Source organism: Saccopteryx bilineata, chromosome 5, assembly GCF_036850765.1.
Source record: "Saccopteryx bilineata isolate mSacBil1 chromosome 5, mSacBil1_pri_phased_curated, whole genome shotgun sequence".
Taxonomy (NCBI): domain Eukaryota; kingdom Metazoa; phylum Chordata; class Mammalia; order Chiroptera; family Emballonuridae; genus Saccopteryx; species Saccopteryx bilineata.
In genome coordinates, this window is record NC_089494.1 from 76,054,643 (window position 1) to 76,073,640 (window position 18,998).

The following is an 18,998-nucleotide window of genomic DNA, read 5'->3' on the forward strand; positions in this document are numbered from 1 at the left end:
TGTCCCTGCTGGCAGCAGCCTCAGCCTCCGGGGAAAGCTGCACTGGGGGGCCCTCCCGAGGACATTCACCTCCCACTTCTCAGGCATCCCGCTCACAACTGCCTCGCCTCGGCGGGGGTGGTTTTTTCAGACTCAGCGTTTCGCGTGTGCAGCTTTTCTACCTGGGAATTCGTACCCGGCCACGCTTAGCAGATGCCAAGATGCAGCCCCTGCACAACTCCCAAATGAGACAGGGAGAGAGACCTGGCGGATGGCCACTCCACCTTGCAAGCTGCAGCCAGCGCCACCTCTGTAGTGCGGGACGGGAGCCTGTTTTCCAGGCTGCCTCCCCTGCGGTCTAAGAGGGCCTTTGTCCCTCGGAAGTTGATAGCACTAGAACCCAACAGAAAACACGAGTTCCCCGCTCTTACTACAAGTAGTGGAGGTGGGAAAAGAGTTGACTGGAGAAGAAGGGTCAGCGATACACATTAACTGGAGTCACTTCCTGGGCTGTAATTACTTTTGGTTGTCAGTAGTCGATTAGATGTCAACTGTGTTGAGAAGGACTTTTCCTCCAACAGAAAAGGAGAAAGAAAAAGAATCCCCCTTCACGATAGGTGCAGTGGTATATCCTGGCTGGTACACGTTGGGAAGTTTTTATTTTTAATTTGTGTGTTTGTGTGTGTGAGTGAAGTGAAGAGGGGAGGCTGGATGGGTGGAAGGTGGGGCTGGGTGGAGGGAGATAGCCTGGGTAATTTTCTAGGTATTTCCATTCAGCCTCAGTGGCAGTGAAAGAAAGATAGATGTACATGCCTCAGAGCCTTTTATAGTGAATACCTAATAACCACCATGTCACCTTGGTGACGAGGATGTCAGTATGATGTGCTTGGCACCCAGAGAAGCTGAGGCACCACTCTCATTCTTCCCCAAGTTAAGGCTCTTCACTGTGGTACAGGGGCCTGCTCCCGTTCCCTCACCCTAACTCCTCCAGCTTTTCAAAACACATGTTCCAAAGAAAGCTGAATTTTGTTTTGAGAGTTGCCACTCAATGTTTACTTCATAAAATGGAAGTCATGCCTCAAATATTTTTAAAAATGGGGGGAAGGGGAGAGAAACCTAAAAGATGAGAATCACAGGGAAAGAAATGAAAGGGAAGGGTCAAAATTGAAACAAAATTCTACAGCCTTTTGAATTTGGTATCCTCTCTCCTGTCTTCCAGTGGCCATCAATCAAAATGCTATCAATAACATTTCCCAACAAGAATGCATTACTAATATAAATTTAAAAAATAGGGTTTTAGATTTATTCCCATTAAATACAAATGTTTCTCTAGTAAGTTTACTTTGAAAAATAATTTAAAAATTCAAAGTGATTTACTAGTTGTAATAAAACATCACCAGCTCTGGTATCACCCTTTTATCAAGTTACTGGAAAGAAAACATACATTTTATAAACTTCTTAAAAATGAAATTTATTTCCTTTGTATTTTTTTACTCAAAACAAAGAACACATTAGTGATCCTAATATAAGTAATTCTCTTAATACTTAATTGATTTCATTATGTAGCTACACATTAAAAGTTAAAACCATGTATATTATTTAAAAAGAAAACTAAAATGTTAAATTATTATACCAGTGATTTTTATCACTGGGCAACAAATATCTTTGGTTTTATATTTACTTAGATGTTTATGTTGTCTGCTATTCTCTATTATAGGTTTATTCAAAAAGAATATCACTTAGAGCATAAATAATTTAAATTTTTTAATGAAAACATGAAAAATCCCTATAAACATTTGACATCACCAAATTCAATAGATTTAACTAGAAATCCAAGCAATAAGCTCAGACAGTTGAAAGAAACATGAATTATGGTCATATAATTCTGTAAGTCACATACATAATTTTGAATTATGGTAATTAAAAACTGTAAACATAAATTCAATGAATGACAGTTTGATCTTTTGAAGATAATAAAAGAAAGTTACCATTAAGTCTAGAAAAAATTCAAATAGCTGTGATTTTTTTCAATAAATGATCTTGAACTAAGTTTGCAATCAAGTATTTATATTATTACAAACCCAAAATCATCACACAGAACTTGATGGGTCTGTTCTCAAATTAGTCTTAAGTCTCCCCATTAAAGTGTGAATTCAGATGCCGGAGGAAATCCCCCCTGGATGTAATGGATGGTGGGAAAACTGCTTGACAGAATTCACATACTCGAGGTATATGCAGTTCCGAGTCTGTGCCACTTAGTGCCGATGATAAGTCACTGTCTTGATTAGGAAAGGGCTTCCAAACTGGCTGCAGGAAACAAAGAAAAACATCTCCTGTTATTTGTATTTAAAATCAACTAGCACTGAATTTCAAATTCACTTTTTTTGAATGGGTTATGTGCATATACGTGAAATTCCCTAACAGGAAAGCAAATTACCTTTCCATAGAGTTAGCATGAGACATACTCAATTCTCTTGCATAAGGGGTACAACTAAACTTTGATCAAGCATCGCTTAAAATACACATCCATGCACTTTATCTTCACATATTTAAAAATCCTCCAACTTTAACACCAGTATATTTTAATACCGTATCACAAAGGCAGTAGTTTTGAAACAACAGTTAATGAGACTTTAAAATTCTATCTTTTCTATTTTACAATAAAAACCTTGACTAAAGGGCCTTTATTAATAAATAGTACACTAGACATGGTATGTATGTACATGCATTGTGAGAAAGAGCAATTCAAATTTCACTATTTATAAGCAAATATAAAATGAATAAATTATGTACGAATGTTTTAATTTTTGAAAATACTAAGCAAATTTCATTGATCAGTTGTTTTTTTGAAACCTCAAATATTTAAATTAATCATTCAACAAAATCTAGCATAGGATTCATTCTTTTGATTTATTTTGCTCCTGTTACATAGAGTATAGTATGGCCTTCTTTATTCTTTTTTTGTGGCTGGATGAAGTGAAACCTGTTAATAATTAGGTAATTAAAGAATTCTAGAAGCTTATAATTCAATAAAACTATATCCATTTGTAAGCAGCACATAAATACTCTTAAATAACTGAATTTCTTTCTTTTTTTTTAAATGTAGAAGGGCAAGGGAAAAGCATTTAGTCCCATGATAGGTGCTCAATAAATACTCATTGATTGGACTGTATTACCTTCTTAAAGTGTTGTAAGCCAAACTGTTTTTTAAATTTGCTTTCTCATTCTGTATAAATTACCCTGACTACTAAATTCTGAGGAAAACCACCTCAAAAAGTCCATTTTAGGAGACTCCTTTGTGCTATTACTAGTATGTGTTTAAAGTAACAGCTTAGTCCAACAGTATTAGTATTCATTCCCTTACCCAATGTCTTTCATTCTAGCTAACCAATCGTTCACAAATATGTATTACTAATTGAAGCATTGGGATTTCATGACATCACTGGTTTCTTACAAACATTTAACTGGACAGCTGTGTACAGTGGTGTAAATATACAGATTCCGTCTAAGCACCAAGATATATTCAAATATCAATATAGAAGGCTTACAATAACACTGACTCAAATCCTTTTGTGAGAAGTAGTCATTTTATTACATAAAATAGTATTTAAAATATATATTTTGATATTTGGGGTAAAACAATTTTTGCAAAATCTATGATAAAAGGAGTAATAATTTTGAGTATATAAACAAGTATCTAGTTAACTAGACTTAAATTTGACCGTTTGCAATTTAAACAAAAAGTACAATTGATTAGTATGTACCACTCTAATGGGAAATTGATATATATATAAATACAAAATTATGTTAAAATAATTCTTAAGATCTATTAAATAAGAAACAGATTTAGGAACAATTTAGTTTATAAATTTGGTGAGCCAATCTTCTACTGCCAATTTATCTTCAAAGTTCATATTTATCCTTCTCTGTTAGGAGCTATTATTCAGACTTGATCTCTTCATAGAATTCAGTTGGGGTCCCAATGATTAACTCAGCAAAAGTAAGAAGAAAGTAAGTCACATACAGCAAAAATAATAAGCAGGTACATTCTAGACTTTGTAATGTTAGCTGAACATATAATAAAAAAGTGTTTAGTAATGATTAATAAAAAGTAAAAATCTGAAATATGTGACCACAGTTTCACTTCTCTTTGTTACTTCAACTCAAGAATTTTGTATTTATCATACTAGCTTTATTAATACAAATAAAATAGCAAAATAGTTTTAAAAACCCATTTTAAGAAATAGTCTTTCAATCCTAAACTGTAACATAGCCTTCAAAACAAACTAATTTTGCCTTTTCTGCCAAAATATCAATTATCTAACCTTATGCCCTGTGTCTTGTGACAGCTCAACACCACTTCTGCATTATTTAAGCTGAATACTTTTCCATCAAGTTGTAATCACATACCAGCTGTTTCCCTTGCTCTAGCATAGAAAGCAAATGCACAATGCAGGGTGCCATCTACTGAAACATGAATGCACAGACGAACTAGTAAAAGAACAAGCAAGAGATATATAATGGAGAAAAATGTAACAAGAATTAAAACTGATGCACTTCACAGCTCCACAGGAATTCTACTTTCAATAAATGGAATTGTTTAATTTACTTCATTTAGTGGTACCTATAACTGAGATTATGATGTGAAATAAGGTACAGTGTAGAACATAAGTGAGTTTATAATTAAAGCTTGTTGTCAGAGATGCTTAATTTTCCTCACTACTAAAATATACCACAGCTTGGCTATTTCATCCTTTGTATGCTGATTTAAAAGTCTATAGCCTATCAGATTACTTATAAAGCCAAAGGGTATTTATCAAGTTGTTGAAGACAAAGAGAAATCAAACGAATGTTTGCAAGTTATAAAGACATTTACAGCAATATGTATTTTCATGAGTTTCTGTTTAACAATTATATATTTTCATTTGTCTTCAGGCATTAAAATATTTTCTTTAAACTAAAAGAATCATTCTGTGATGGTACCTGAGTAAAAAAGACGATAGGAGTGGATTAGGGGCTTATTTAAGTAGTCTGCGAGCTTTAGGAACATTAAAGTATATGATTAAAATCATATATATACAAGGACTATTAAAAAATATATTAGGTTGCATGTTCAGTGCAAGATTAGAAACCAAAACCAAAGCTAAATGTGCAGATCTATGTACTGTAAAACAGTATATAATAGGAGTATTAACTGAAAGAAAATTGCTCATTTTGATGAATAGGAATATAGAATGTAATTATTATGAAAAATCATGAATTTTTGTAAAGGTGAGTATGATCTACACAAACATTTTAATAAAAACAAATATCATTTGTTTCACAGTATGAAATTTAATAAAGAACCCTATTATAACACTGATGCTGAGTAAAAGAGCTCTGAAAAAGGGACTAAGAGAGTGACACACGCTAGATATGGGTAAGACTTACATGTACTTAAAAATGTGCCATACATTTCAAGGTGTTTTATAATGAAGCTTCACCATGTTCATGTTTTATAATTTCATGTAATTTAGTATAGAGCCTGCATCTTTTATTGAGAGCTTGAATTTGGCTAGTCATCAGTTTAAAAGGATGTCCAATAACCTGAAAGAGATGCATATCTGTGCCTGTAGGGCAGAATGAGTGTTCACACATAATATATTTGTTAATGCGAAACAGTTACCTGCTGTGGTCCTCGGATAGCTTTTCCTGAGGAATCAAGTGAAGGAAAAGGTGAATCAGATCGGTCCTGAAGTGGGGCTGTATTTGCATATAATGCATTGTGGTCTCCAGGTGGCAAATACAGAGCTCTGTCCAGAGTCGTCCTGATAGAAGTGTTGACAAGATTTGAGGATTTTATACCATCGGTTGTTTTAAGGTTTTGTATAGCTGAAAATATGGGGTCAATTCCCTGAATTTCAAATAAAGTTTCTTCTGTTTTAACAAAGTTTCCCGGATTGTCTCCGATTTCCATATTGAATTTATCCTGACACACAGGCTCAGATGCGGCAGGACTGAGGACGTTGGGTCTTTCTGGAGTGCTGTGTAAGAACGGAGAGTCGCTGTCCATAGGTGGAAACTTGACATTGAACTTAGAAAGTGATTCAAACGAGGTGTCTTCCTCATCTTGGCCCAGTCCTCTAGGTGTGACAGATGTGATGCAGGGTGCACTTCTATTTATATCATCTTTAGCCTGAGGCTTAAAAAGTGCTTCTTGTTTATCTGTTTTATCTGTACACTGTACAGGCACCGAGCACTGTGTTTCTGCAGGGAAGAGAACATGAAAGGAAAACAGTCATATTCTAATCATTCTTAACAATCTGAATGTTTAGTCAGCTTGGGACAGATGAGTATTGGTTTTTACAGCAATTGAAGATAACTGGGATTTTTTACATTTGCTACCGACTTACCCAGAAATATTAGCATTCTCCAGTGGGTGAACTGGAGCTAGCTTATTAGCCGCAGTTTAACTGCTTTGTCTTTTCCCAGGTCTTTAGCTGCAAGCTTTGCATCTTGTTCACAGTTCTACTGCTCTACACTTAAAAAAAAATTGCTTGTAGTGTATACATTTAAACATATTGTCAGGAAAAGAAGCCACAACTGTAAGCTTGCTTATTAGACAAGTAAGTTGTTAAAAGGGAAAAAAATCCTTATGATTTTTATATATATCTCTATATAAAACAGGTTAAGGGTCTATATGAATTAGGTCATTTATTTCCCCTAATATCACTGTGTGGAAAAGTAAATCACCAATCAATTTAGACACTGTCTATTCTCAATCATCTATGTGAGGGTGTGGTGATGGTGGTGGGACTTCGGGGGAAAGAAGACAGTGGAGGCAAAAGAAAGATGAAATTTTGGGATACATGTGAAGCAAATTTATGTGAATATATAATTTTCTCATCTTATAGATGAAAAGAAAGCCCCTGTAGCTCATTTACCTAGAAGTCACTTATCCAACAAATTCAGGTCCCTGGGCCACAGGCAAAGCTAACAAGTAAGTAAACAGAATTTCTCAGGGGTCAGAATTAGAGCCACAAGCTCTACAATGATATGAATTGCTCTTATTCTCATTTTAGATTTATTCTAATGGGTTTGGTGATGGTTCCCTAGCTCATAGATGGCTAGAAGCAGTGAATTAAAGGTATGGATATGAGATGTTGAAGGATACATTATCAACAAGAGCTGAAGGCAGAAGAGAAGACAAGAAAAATGAAAAAGCAGATATAAGAACTCAGAAAACACTACAATCTGGTTTGGGACCAGCAAGAGTTATAGTTCTCAATGAAAAGAAAAGAAAAGAAAAAAATAACCAAAACCAAAACAATGATCAACGCTCCATGCTGATGATCCTGAGACATTAGAAAAAGCTCAATTATGCCCTACAATGTTATTTCAAGAAGACAGTAAGATTGGAGTTTGATAATGTATGTATTTTCATTAAATGGACAAATGGAAAAAATTAAAAATGATTATCACTTTAACCAGGCAATCACTGATGAAGTTGTGAATTCATAAAGGAAAAACTGACCAATGATGCTGATTTAAGCAGACAGGGTGTGCAGAGTGGCGTCTGTCCAGGCTAGTAGGCACTTAACAGATGTTAGTTCCTCTCCCTTCCTCCAGGGTCTTTGTGGTCACCTCACATTCCGAAACGGTATTTTCTGTTGGGCCATGACTACAGTCCAATGCAACCACCATTTTTGTTCCCCCTGTTGTATACCTTCTGCATTTCTTTAGGACATACCAGCTTCTCTTATTGGATTATTACAGCCTTTGAACTGCTTCCTTGCCTCTAAATTTATCTCACATTCAATCCATTCTCTACACTGTCTACCCCTCACCCTTAGTTCTTCTAAAGTACAAATCTGGTCTTGTTACCCCCTTAATAAAAACCTTTTCATGGCTTTCCGAAGCCCTTAGCCCTCAGTCACCTGTCCATTTTCATATCTTTCACCATACAGGTCTCATTCCTTACTCCAGCTACAATGAACTCTGTAGAGTTCTTCAAAATAGACATGCTTACGTGTTTTGGGGTCTTTTACATATTATGCAGGCTGCCTGGTGTCCCCTCTCACTACTCTTTGCCTAATCCTTACTTGTTTTTCATTCTTTGGCTTAAACATTAATTTACCTGGATAGTTATTCTGGCTTCCCAAGACTGGTTTAGGCATGTCTCTTGGGTGCTCTGCAGATTAAACACTCTGCATTGTATTTGCAAGCATAACTCTTTCTTCCATTAAAGTAGGTTTCTAATCTACATTATGTTTTCCATTTATTCCCAGTATCCTTTCCAGTGCCTGGCATATAGTATGCCCTTAATAAATGCATTCTAAATGAATCTGTACTTTCTTCCCCACAGAGTTTAATACAAAAATCTTAGTACAGATAATCTGGGAATAGGAGTGGTACAGTAATTGAGATCATGCTCAACTGTTTAGCAAAAATTTTTTTGTCCTCTAAGGTTCTTAAAGTTCATTAACTCTCAAGTAGTTATTATCCTAGTAGTAGATTTAAGAGTGGCAGGAAATTCTAGGAGTAGATTACATTTACTAATTGCAAATAGCTAATCAGAAAAACAAGTTGTTGAGGTACTCACATTTTGTAACACCTGAGATGGAAGAAACACTTATCAAAACGATTATCACAAAGGCAAGAGTGCTATTGCTAATAATGACAACATCAGTAGAACTTCTATGTGCCATGCACAATTATAATCATTGTACATACACTAATTTATTTAATATTCAACATAGTCACGTGGTATGTACTATATTGTCCCCCCTTTACACACGAGGAACTGAGACATGAAGCCTTAACTAATGAATGAGTGGCAGATCTGGCACTGGCACCCAGGTAGCCTAGCTCTAGAGCCTGTGCTCTGAACCATTCTGCTAAGCTGAACATGCCACTTCCATAAATAACAGAGTCCACAAAATGACAGAAATGTGCTTTTCTTTTCCAGTAGTTGACCTATCCTCTCTGTGAACAAAACACAGAAAACCCTAACAGCTACATTAAAGCATATATTTTCTTTCAATACAGCGAGCTGGCATACGTCAGCCACATTAAAAAAAATCTTCTGATTTAATCTACTCAAGCAATATTTACTGAAAAACAATTTTTAACTTAAGATTAAAAACAAAAACAAAAACAAGTGAGAGGCAGGGAGGCAGAGAGACTCCTACATTCGCCCAAACTGGGATCCACATGGCAACTCCTGTCTGGGGCTGATGCTCTGCCCATCTGGGGCCTCCGTTGCTTGGCAACAGAGCCACTCTAGTGCCTAAGGTGAGGCCATGGAGCCATCCTCAGTGTCCGGGGGCCAACTTGCTCATTCGAGCCATGGCTGCAGGAGATTGGGTGGGGGGAGAGGGAAGGAGGGGTGGAGAAGCAGGTGGTCGCTTCTCCTGTGTGCCCTGACTGGAAATCGAACCTGGGACTTCCACATGCTGGGCTCATGCTCTACTGCTGAGCCAACTGGCCAGGGCTAAACTTAAAATTTTTAATGCTACTAGAAACCCAACCTTAGGAAACTTAAAAAAGCAATTGTTATCCTGGCCCTGGCCAGTTGGCTCAGTGGTAGAGCGTCAGCTTGGCGTGCAGGAATCCCAGGTTCGATTCCCGGCCAGGGAACACAGGAGAAGCGCCCATCTGCTTCTCCACCCCTCCCCCTCTCCTTCCTCTCTGTCTCTCTCTTCCCCTTCTGAAGCGGAGGCTCCATTGGAGCAAAGTTGGCCCGGGTGCTGAGGATGGCTCCATGGCCTAACCTCAGGCGCTAGAATGGCTCTGGTTGCAACAGAGCAATGCCCCAGATGGGCAGAGCATTGCCCCCTGGTGGGTGTGCTGGGTGGATCCCGGTCAGGCACATGTGGGAGTCTGTCTGACTGCCTCCCCGTTTCCAACTTTAGAAAAATCCAAAAAAAAAAAAAAAAAAAAAAAAAAAAAGCAATTGTTATCTTAACACTATACTGAGAAATATGACCAGGTGAGCAAATTGCTTTTCTATTTTATTTCAAGGAAACTTAGTTTTGCAAGGAAACAAAGTAAAATGAGAAACATTTTTAGATTTTGAAAATTTAAGTACAGTTGTCCATTTAGACTACTTTACAGTTTAAATGCCTCATTGCCTTGTACACTGACCAACCCCCCCCCCCCAAAAAAAAACTAACAAAAACCGAAAACAACTGATGGTTCTTCGTGACCTCTTGTCCTATATTCTTTCTTCTGGTCCCCACTGAGATACAACCCTCTCATACCAGGTACTGCTTTCTTTCAGAGCCACATCTGCTTAAACATACATGTTATCTCATCCTTTCTCAAGGCTACTGCCATATGTGGATGAAAAGAAACCAAAAGTAATAAAAAGAAAATATGCAAGTCTATTAACAGCAATTCTTACAAATTATATGTTTATTTTAAAGTAAAAATTAACAAAAGAAACATAGGGACAATAATATTAAATATATTTTTTCCATATATATTATGCAAATCGTATTTGAAATAGTTCTTTATACTTTTTTTCCATATAGTGTTCTATCCTTAAAAAATCTGAATAAGCATGTTTTTCCAAAATCTCCCTTTTTGATCTACTACTGTCAGTGGTATATTTGATATTTTTGTTTCAGTTTGTACTCAGCAAAACTTCACTGGAACCTGTAACACAATGGATCTAAGACCTTTCAAGAATAATGTTATATTTATTATTTGTGACAGTTAATATAAAGCATAACAATAATGTTAGGAAGCAGTTTTAGTGGGGAAGAAATTAATGTTAAACACTCGGTGTTCTAGTTGACAGACATTGACTAGGTTTAGACCTGTGCGATTTAAAAATGGTCAAAGTATTAAGCCACTGATAATGGGGTAAGGCCAATGACTACATCACCATTCCAATGTTTTGATAAGATGTTAATGTTCAAAAAAGCATGTTTGTGAATTCTAGGTACTATATTGCTATAATTAGTATATTTTAAGTAAAATTAATTCTTTCACTTCAGAAGTACTTAATGTCTTTAGTTGGCACAGAAGCTCAATCTCTAATGAAAATGACAGAAACTAAGATGAAAAATTAGAGTTCTTGTTGGGGAAGTAGGAGGAAAGGAGGAAGCAATGAATTGTTTATTTACAAAAGGTACATGGTGTACCTTTCCAGAAAATAAAATAGCAGAAGTCAGCAAACAGTAAATTTATACTACAGAATGACTTTTAAACAGCCTAGATATAAGAGCTATAAGAAATGGAACGTGATCTTTAATTAAAGGGGTGTTAGCACTGCTGCAACATCTTTCAGAGTGAAAACTGTAAATCACATCTCTTGGGAATTGCATGCAAAGTATCTCAACTCACCAGGGTAAAGGAGAATTTATCATAAGTGATCAGTTTACCTTCCTTTTGTTTACATAAGTGTTTGGTAGCCAGATTGAATTCCCAGAATTTTGCTATTCATATGAACTACTGATGCAAATAGCAGAAAACCAGTCTGAGGTTTTAGGAAAGGGTGGAGCTTAAAAAAAAAACAACAACACTGTAAAACAGATGTTCCTTTTAAGTTATTTTTCATACTAAATTTGTACTTTGTGCTTCCAACAGAACTGGCCTCACAAAATGTGTAATGTTTGTTTCTCAAACCAAATTACAAGAATCTATCTATAGTGTTCAATTAATTTTCAGATAGAGGTTAAAAACAAACCTAATGTTATATAATTTACCTCGGCTCATGTATGGTAGTATAGTTTCAGGGTTGTTACTAACACATAAATTAATGTTTTGTAAGACCCCCAAAGAGCAACTGAAAACTTTGAGATATCCTATATTTATACTATACTTTTCCCAAGGTGACACTTCTCATTAAGATATTAGTAATTGTGTCATTCAATTTAATCTATATGTACCACACACAATAAAAAGAGAAAAAGCCAATAAATTATATAATGTAATACATTACAAAACTTATACAGCACTTACCCATTTTAGTGGTGTGAGGCCTAAATTGCAAATTTTTAGCACTTAAACACTTAGAAATGTTTCCATAATAAAAAAGACATTTCAACCAATAAAATTAATATTATCAATAATATTAATATTATATTAAATCAAACCTTACCAGTTGCAGTGGCTGGGACATTAAGCTTGCTTAAGTGGTCTTTTTGAGCTTTTGTTAGCATACATAGTCTATGAAATACTTCTTTCAGATCCCAGAAAGTCTTCTCTATATAACTCCTAAAAATAAATCAATATTTAAAAGCGAAAAGCTATTTGTTCAAATATTTTTATCATAATTAAACTTACATAGTACCTTTTTATGTACTACAAAAGTAATTATGGAGCTGTTAAAGTTCAAAAAATGTTTTCAATTCCTAGATCATGCCACCCTGCAGAACAATTTTAATGTTTAGAGGGCCAGGCACAAAATGAATGAAAAATGGAAAGTTCTAATACATAAATGTAGGGCAGACTAGCATATCTGCTTATTCATAGATTACACTAATGCTGGCTGTCTCATTCTCACATTAGAAATTTCAGTATACTGACTTTTGTTTTCTGTAAGCATCTTAAGTAGAAGAAAATTAAATATTCCTCACTTTGGTGAAGTTCACATTGAGTCATTTATATAAAACAATGTGGCCATAATACTTAGTCTAAAAATTCTCAATATGAAATATTAGTGCTATAGAGAATTCCGTTTTTAGATTCATATCTGATATTAACTATATAACTTATTTAGGTCATTTTCACAGTGAGGAGCCTTGGATTGGTTCCTTCTAGTTCTAAGAGGCTGCTAAAATTTAAAAATATGTAAGAATATATTTCAATATTTATAACTTTTAGAGTTGGCAAAAAAGGATATAGAACTACCTTTCATGGAATAAAGGAATGCCAAGACTCCTTGGTGAAGTTTCTTTTCTAGGAGAAGAAACCTCTTGTCTTCTTTCCTTAAAGATACAAAATGATTACCACTTTATATTGCTTCTAAACTCAAATGAGAATGAGTTAACAGAAAACACAATGAAAAATTTATATTTCTCATTGAAAAATAAGTTTAGGTAGCTTACAGATTTTTATATATATATGTGTGTGTGTGGGTGTATGTGTAGGTACACCCACACCCACACCCACACATATACCATATATAGGATACACCATATTTTTTGCTCCATAAGATGTACTCCCCCCGCCAAAAGTGGAGGGAAAAATGTCCGTGTCTTATGGAGTGAAAAATATAATATTTTATTAAATATTTTAACACACCATTTGGTTCAGAATATTTTTTTTCTTATTTTCCTTCTTAAAACCCTAGGTGTGTCTTATGGTCAGGTGTGTCTTATGGAGTGAAAAATATGGTGTGTGTGTGTGTATATATATATATATGTGTGTGTGTGTATATATATGTACACATACATATATATATATATTCCTTAAGTAAGAATAAGAGTAAAAAAAAATGAAGGTAGAAAAATAGGATGAAGACATAATGTATTTCTGTCTGGTAAGTTCAATTACTATTTTCAATACTAATAATTCAAGGAATTTTCTCAGATCCACCTATTTATCAATAGCACCTGAAATGACCAGAAAGTTAAAAAAAAAATCTGTATGTGTGTGCGTGCATATGTGCGCATGCACTTCTCCACTGCTGGCCTATACATTTAAATCAGTGTGTTTGCATTTTGTTATAGAGTCTTTGCTGAGGAATGCAGTTGTATTAGAGGAAGAAAACCAAGCAACAGCTCCTTAGCATTTCACTAGCATTTAAAGACAGAGCAATTACGTATTTAAGCTACTTGAACACAAGTCCTTGCCTTTCACTCCCACCCTGTGGCTTACACTGGTATTACATTTATTCTGACATTTAAAAGCCAACACTGAAAAACATGATACAATCTATTGTATGGTTAGATTTTTAAAATAATTTTTAATTATACCTAGAAAACTTTGTGTACCTTATAAAGCTATAGACAGACAAATTCAAATATTTGAAGAAGTCTTAATATACAATCATAAATTATAATTCAGTCAAAATAGTTTAGGTTTTATATAAGTTCAAATTCAAACTAGTGGACTTTTACTTTTAGTGACTTTGAAGATTTTATTCAATTAAGATCATTGTAGCTTTTATTAAAGCGAGTGATTTTTACTATACTGTTTTTTTTTTTTTTTTTTTTTTTTACAGGGACAGAGAGAGAGTCAGAGAGAGGGATAGACAGGGACAGACAGGAACGAAGAGAGATGAGAAGCATCAATCATCAGCTTTTTCGTTGTGACACCTTAGTTGTTCATTGATTGCTTTCTCACATGTGCCTTGACCGCGGGCCTTCAGCAAACAGAGTAACCCCTTGCTCGAGCCAGCGACCTTGAGTCCAAGCTGGTGAACTTTTTGCTCAAACCAGATGAGCCTGCCCTCAAGCTGGCGACCTCGGGGTCTTGAACCTGGGTCCTCCGCATCCCAGTCCGACGCTCTATCTACTGTGCCACCACCTGGTCAGGCACTACACTGTTTCTTATCATTGAAAGAAATTTCCCTTTAATTGTGCTTTTCAAAAAGTTCTTTCAATTTCTTAGTTTTATTTATTCTTTAAAAAAAATACATGAGCCTGGCCAGGTGGTGGCCAGTAGATAGAGCATCAGACTGGGACATGCAGGACCCAGGTATGAAACCCCAAGGTTGCTAGCTTGAGCGTGGGCTCATCCTGCTTGAGCACGGCTCACCGGCTTGAGCGTGGGGTTGCGGCTTGAGTGTAGGATCATGGACACGACCCCCATGGTCGCTGGCTTGAGCTCAAGGTCGCTGGCCTGAGCAAGGAGTCACTTGTTCTGCTGTAGTTTCCTGGTCAAGGCACATATGAGAAAGCAATCAATGAACAATTAAGGCGTTGTAACAAAAAATTGATGCTTCTCATCTTTCTCCCTTTCTGCCTGTCCCTATCTGTCCCTCTCTCTCTCTGTCAAAACACACACACACACACACACACACACACACACACACACACACCAACAAAAAAATACATGATCCTGTTTTTCTTAAAATTAATCTTTTCCAATTTTATTACTCTATTTTTCCAGCTTTTTATACCTTTCCAGCTTTTCTAATATATGTTCCTAAATATCAGTGTTTTCTTAAGAGTTCTAAAAGAGTATTACTTTAGTAATTAGTAAAATAAAATCTTGGCTACCCAAACAATTTCTATATTTTACATATTATGACTATATATGTAGTCCAATTGAGGTAAAATAAAGATCATTTACTGCTGCATACTTTTTGTCTGACAAACAGGCTATGTTTTCTCCTAGATTAAAAAAGATTTACTGAGCTATTAAACAGTCACATCAGAAGACATTTTCACATTCACAGTTTGTTTTTTAAAACGGTACACAAAGTTTTTTTTTTAACACTATGTACAATTAGAACACTCAATGGATTTGGTGTGGACTAAGAAGAAAGGTGGTATTTTAAAGCTGGCCCACCATTCAGGATGCTACACATATGGAAATAAACTTTTATAAGATTATCTTATATTAAGTCTATATCAACAAAATCAGGAGTAATATTAAGAGAACAGAAACATATGACAATACATTAAACAAATCATAAGTAATTAAATGGAACAATAAATCTTTTAAAACTTACTACTAGAAATTCTCAATATGAAAAACAGTTATCTTATTAAGAGCTAGAAAGAACCAAAAGAAAGTACTCTATAATTATAGCCTAAAAATTAAGATAGTTACAGAAAGTGATAAAGAATATTCGAATTGTCAAAATACTGATGATTTTGACATAAACTACGAACGACTGTTTCTGATGTCAAAGAAGCTTTGAAAGCTAACGTGGTGAAGAGGAGGAAAAGGCAGGAAAAGAATGATAAATTTTTGGCTTCTCAAATAACTACCTAATGTCAACTTATTACCATGATTTTTAGATTTGATTACTGGTGTGGACGAATTTATCTGGAAAAGGTTCCTTGGGTATACTGGCAGGGTGTGAAGAAAGGACTCAATCTGAGGAATTTCTACAAAATATTTAAGATCTTCAGCTTCTTTGGGAATGGAAATACAGCTCTACTTGCTATTATTTTTGTTGTTATTGAAGAAAAGTATTACTAATCGTTCTAAGCAATGCACTTGTCCCTTTTTTGATTCACATCAAATAAATTTTTTCATATATTTCAAATAAAAATCTTAGGTTCCCAACATCATAAAAAATATAGAAAGAAATCTAACATGTTCCTTCCAAAAAGAAAATAGGGTTTATTTAGAATGAATGTAGCATGTTAATGCTATTTTCCATTGTAGCAATTTGACACAACTCTGAAAATGATCATTCATTTTTTCAAAGGATTTAGGATTAATATTAGTATAGTCAATGGCAACTCCAACACTCTTCCAGAAACTCAGACTTCCTTTTCAATGCTAAATAATCTTAATGAAGATTTTTAAGTTTGTTCAACACCCCACAGAGTAAGTAAACAGAAGAGATAACTTGTATTTTTCTTTACTCTTAAATATTATCCCAAAAGACCCTGCACTGCAGGACATTGAAGTTATTGTAACTTCAAATAAGAAAGCAAGGGAAATTGGAGTATTATGTTTTAGGAGATTTTAAACATTAAATCATTCAACAATGAATTTATCTTCAGGTACTAAAACTTAAAATTCTTTTTTAAAATTTTATATTATTTATTTATTCATTTTAGAGAGACGAGAGAGAGAGAAGGAGGAAGGAGCAGGAAGCATCAACTCCCTTATGTGCCTTGACTAGGCAGCCCAGGGTTTCAAACCAGCAACCTCAGCATTCCAGGTTGATGCTTTAATCCACTGCGCCACCACAGGTCAGGCAAAATTCTTAACATTATAAACTGTTCCAAGTACTAGTTTGGAAATGCTGAACTTATGGAATGAATACTGAAATAAGAGTGTTACACATCATAGATTTCATTTACACTTCTAGGATGGCGCTGGATAAATCATTCAACTCAATCATTAAGATAAACCCATTTGAAACAGTTGGAAGATGCTGTGACATGATTTCTTAAATTTCCTTTTATGTGAACTGGGAGAATTTTGTTTTCGTATATGTAGATCAATTTAAATTTAGTACATGTAAATCAATTTACCCATGTCATAGATGGATATTATATTAAAAATACACGTTCAAGGGCTACTTGAATAAGCAATAATATTTAAGAAGGAAAATAAACCCCTCAAAGTGGCCAATATTTCATTAAGCCAAAGCCAGATTTATTATTATTTTTTTTGAAATACAGACAGACAGGGATAGACAGGGAGAGCAATAAGAAGCATCAACTCATAGTTGAGGCACCTTAGTTGTTCATTGATTGCTTTCTCTTATGTACCTTGATGGGGTGGGACTCCAGCCGAGCCTGTGAACCCTTGCTCAAGCCAGCGACCATGAATGACCTCAGTGCCCCAGGCTAATGCTCTATCCACTGTTCCACCACCTGGTCAGGCAGACAGATTTATTCTTAATGCAAAGGTAATGAGTTTGGCCTCTGGTGGCGCAGAGGACAGAGTGCCCATCTGGAGCACTGAGGTCAGGGGTTCAAAACCCTGGGCTTGCCCGGTCAGGGCACATACAAGCAAACACTGAACAGCTAGAGTGAAGCAACCACTTCTCATTCCTCCCCTGTAAAATCGAAAGTAACATCTTTAAAAAGAATAGGTAATAAAAAATACTTTTGTGTTGGAATACAGGTTCTATTAGATATCAACATCTTAAAAAAAGAAATGTATATTTTCCCTAATGCTTACGTTTTAAAATATTTGGCAGTAAAAGTGAAAGTATTTTATTACTTTTATAAACCAATTTGAAAAACACAGAAATGATTCACAATAGGCAAGAAATATGGATTCAACCTAAGTGTCTATCGGTGGGTAAATGGATAAAAAATGTGATATGTGTATGACAGGATATCATATACAAATATATATAAAAATATTATAAGGCTGAAATTCTATCATTTGAGACAACACAGATGAACCTGAAGGCTAGCATGCTATGAGAACTAAACCGGGCAAGAAAGACAATACTGCATGATCTCACTTGTATGTGGAATTTTAAAAAGATGAATTCGTAGAAGTAGACAACAGAATCCTAAATTCACTAATATAATGTATATTCTCTCATAGGAAAGGAATCTAAACTTTAAAGGCTATTACTGAATATAGGTGGTACGTTTTCAGTGACACATACTGGAACTAGTGATGACTATCACTTTTCCCAGTGTTCATATCACAGATTGTCTCTAAACTTTAGCTGAGATCCTTGCATGCAAAAAGAACATTTATTTTTAGGTGGTCGCACCTGAGTGTAGCCAGTACTTGATTTTGTTTCTGGATGAAGCTTAACAGAATTCTGCTCTTACTTGCAACATGTGACTAAGAAATAAGCTGAGCTGAGACGGGATGGACTAGTAAAGGGAACATAAACAGTGGAACAGCAATAAATATGAGCTTGATAAAATCTACTACAGAGAAAGGATAAATGATCAATGGAAAAAGAAATAAAATAAGGATTAATTTATTGCCTACATTTTAGAAACTAAGAATGAAATGTTAGAGGAGAAGCAGGTAGACTACAGGGTAGAGCAAAAATAGGTTTACAGTTTTAAGTACATGAAAGTTTATTCTTGTATTACTATTTATTAATTCTTGTATTATTTTCCACATGAACAACTGTACACCTACTGCCCCACCCTGTGTAAATATACTTACCACTTTTAGATATCCTGAGACAATGATGTAATGGTTAAAGTCAAGCACTGAATAGGCTGAGTTAGTGGGAAAGTGAGAAAAGGGATGAGACAGGGAAGGGATTAAAGTAGAAAACAGGAACAGAAAAACATACAAAATAAAAAAGTTTAAATAAAAATAAATATAGGACCCTGGCTGGTTGGCTCAGTGGTAGAGCGTTGGCCTGGCGTGCAGGAGTCCCAGGTTCGATTTCCGGCCAGGGCACACAGGAGAAGTGCCCATCTGCTTCTCCACCCCTCCTCCTCTCCTTCCTCTCTGTCTCTCTC

General features: G+C 35.3%; 1 protein-coding gene across 12 annotated transcripts in view; it reads right to left on the reverse strand.

The window, feature by feature from the left end:
• Positions 1-1,437: 1,437 nt before the first annotated feature.
• Positions 1,438-18,998, reverse strand: part of TANK (TRAF family member associated NFKB activator) — a 96,854-nt gene continuing 79,293 nt past the window's right edge. For 9 of the 12 annotated variants that reach the window (XM_066232646.1, XM_066232648.1, XM_066232653.1 and 6 more), the window contains 4 exons: positions 12,820-12,896; positions 12,068-12,183; positions 5,645-6,225; positions 1,438-2,286 (listed from right to left, as the gene is read on the reverse strand). In XM_066232646.1, the coding sequence (XP_066088743.1) occupies positions 2,107-2,286; positions 5,645-6,225; positions 12,068-12,183; positions 12,820-12,896 (954 nt within the window). In that variant the 3' untranslated portion in view covers positions 1,438-2,106. The remainder of the gene's footprint in view (positions 2,287-5,644; positions 6,226-12,067; positions 12,184-12,819; positions 12,897-18,998) is intronic. The other 3 variants (XM_066232656.1, XM_066232655.1, XM_066232654.1) reach the window with 1 other exon arrangement.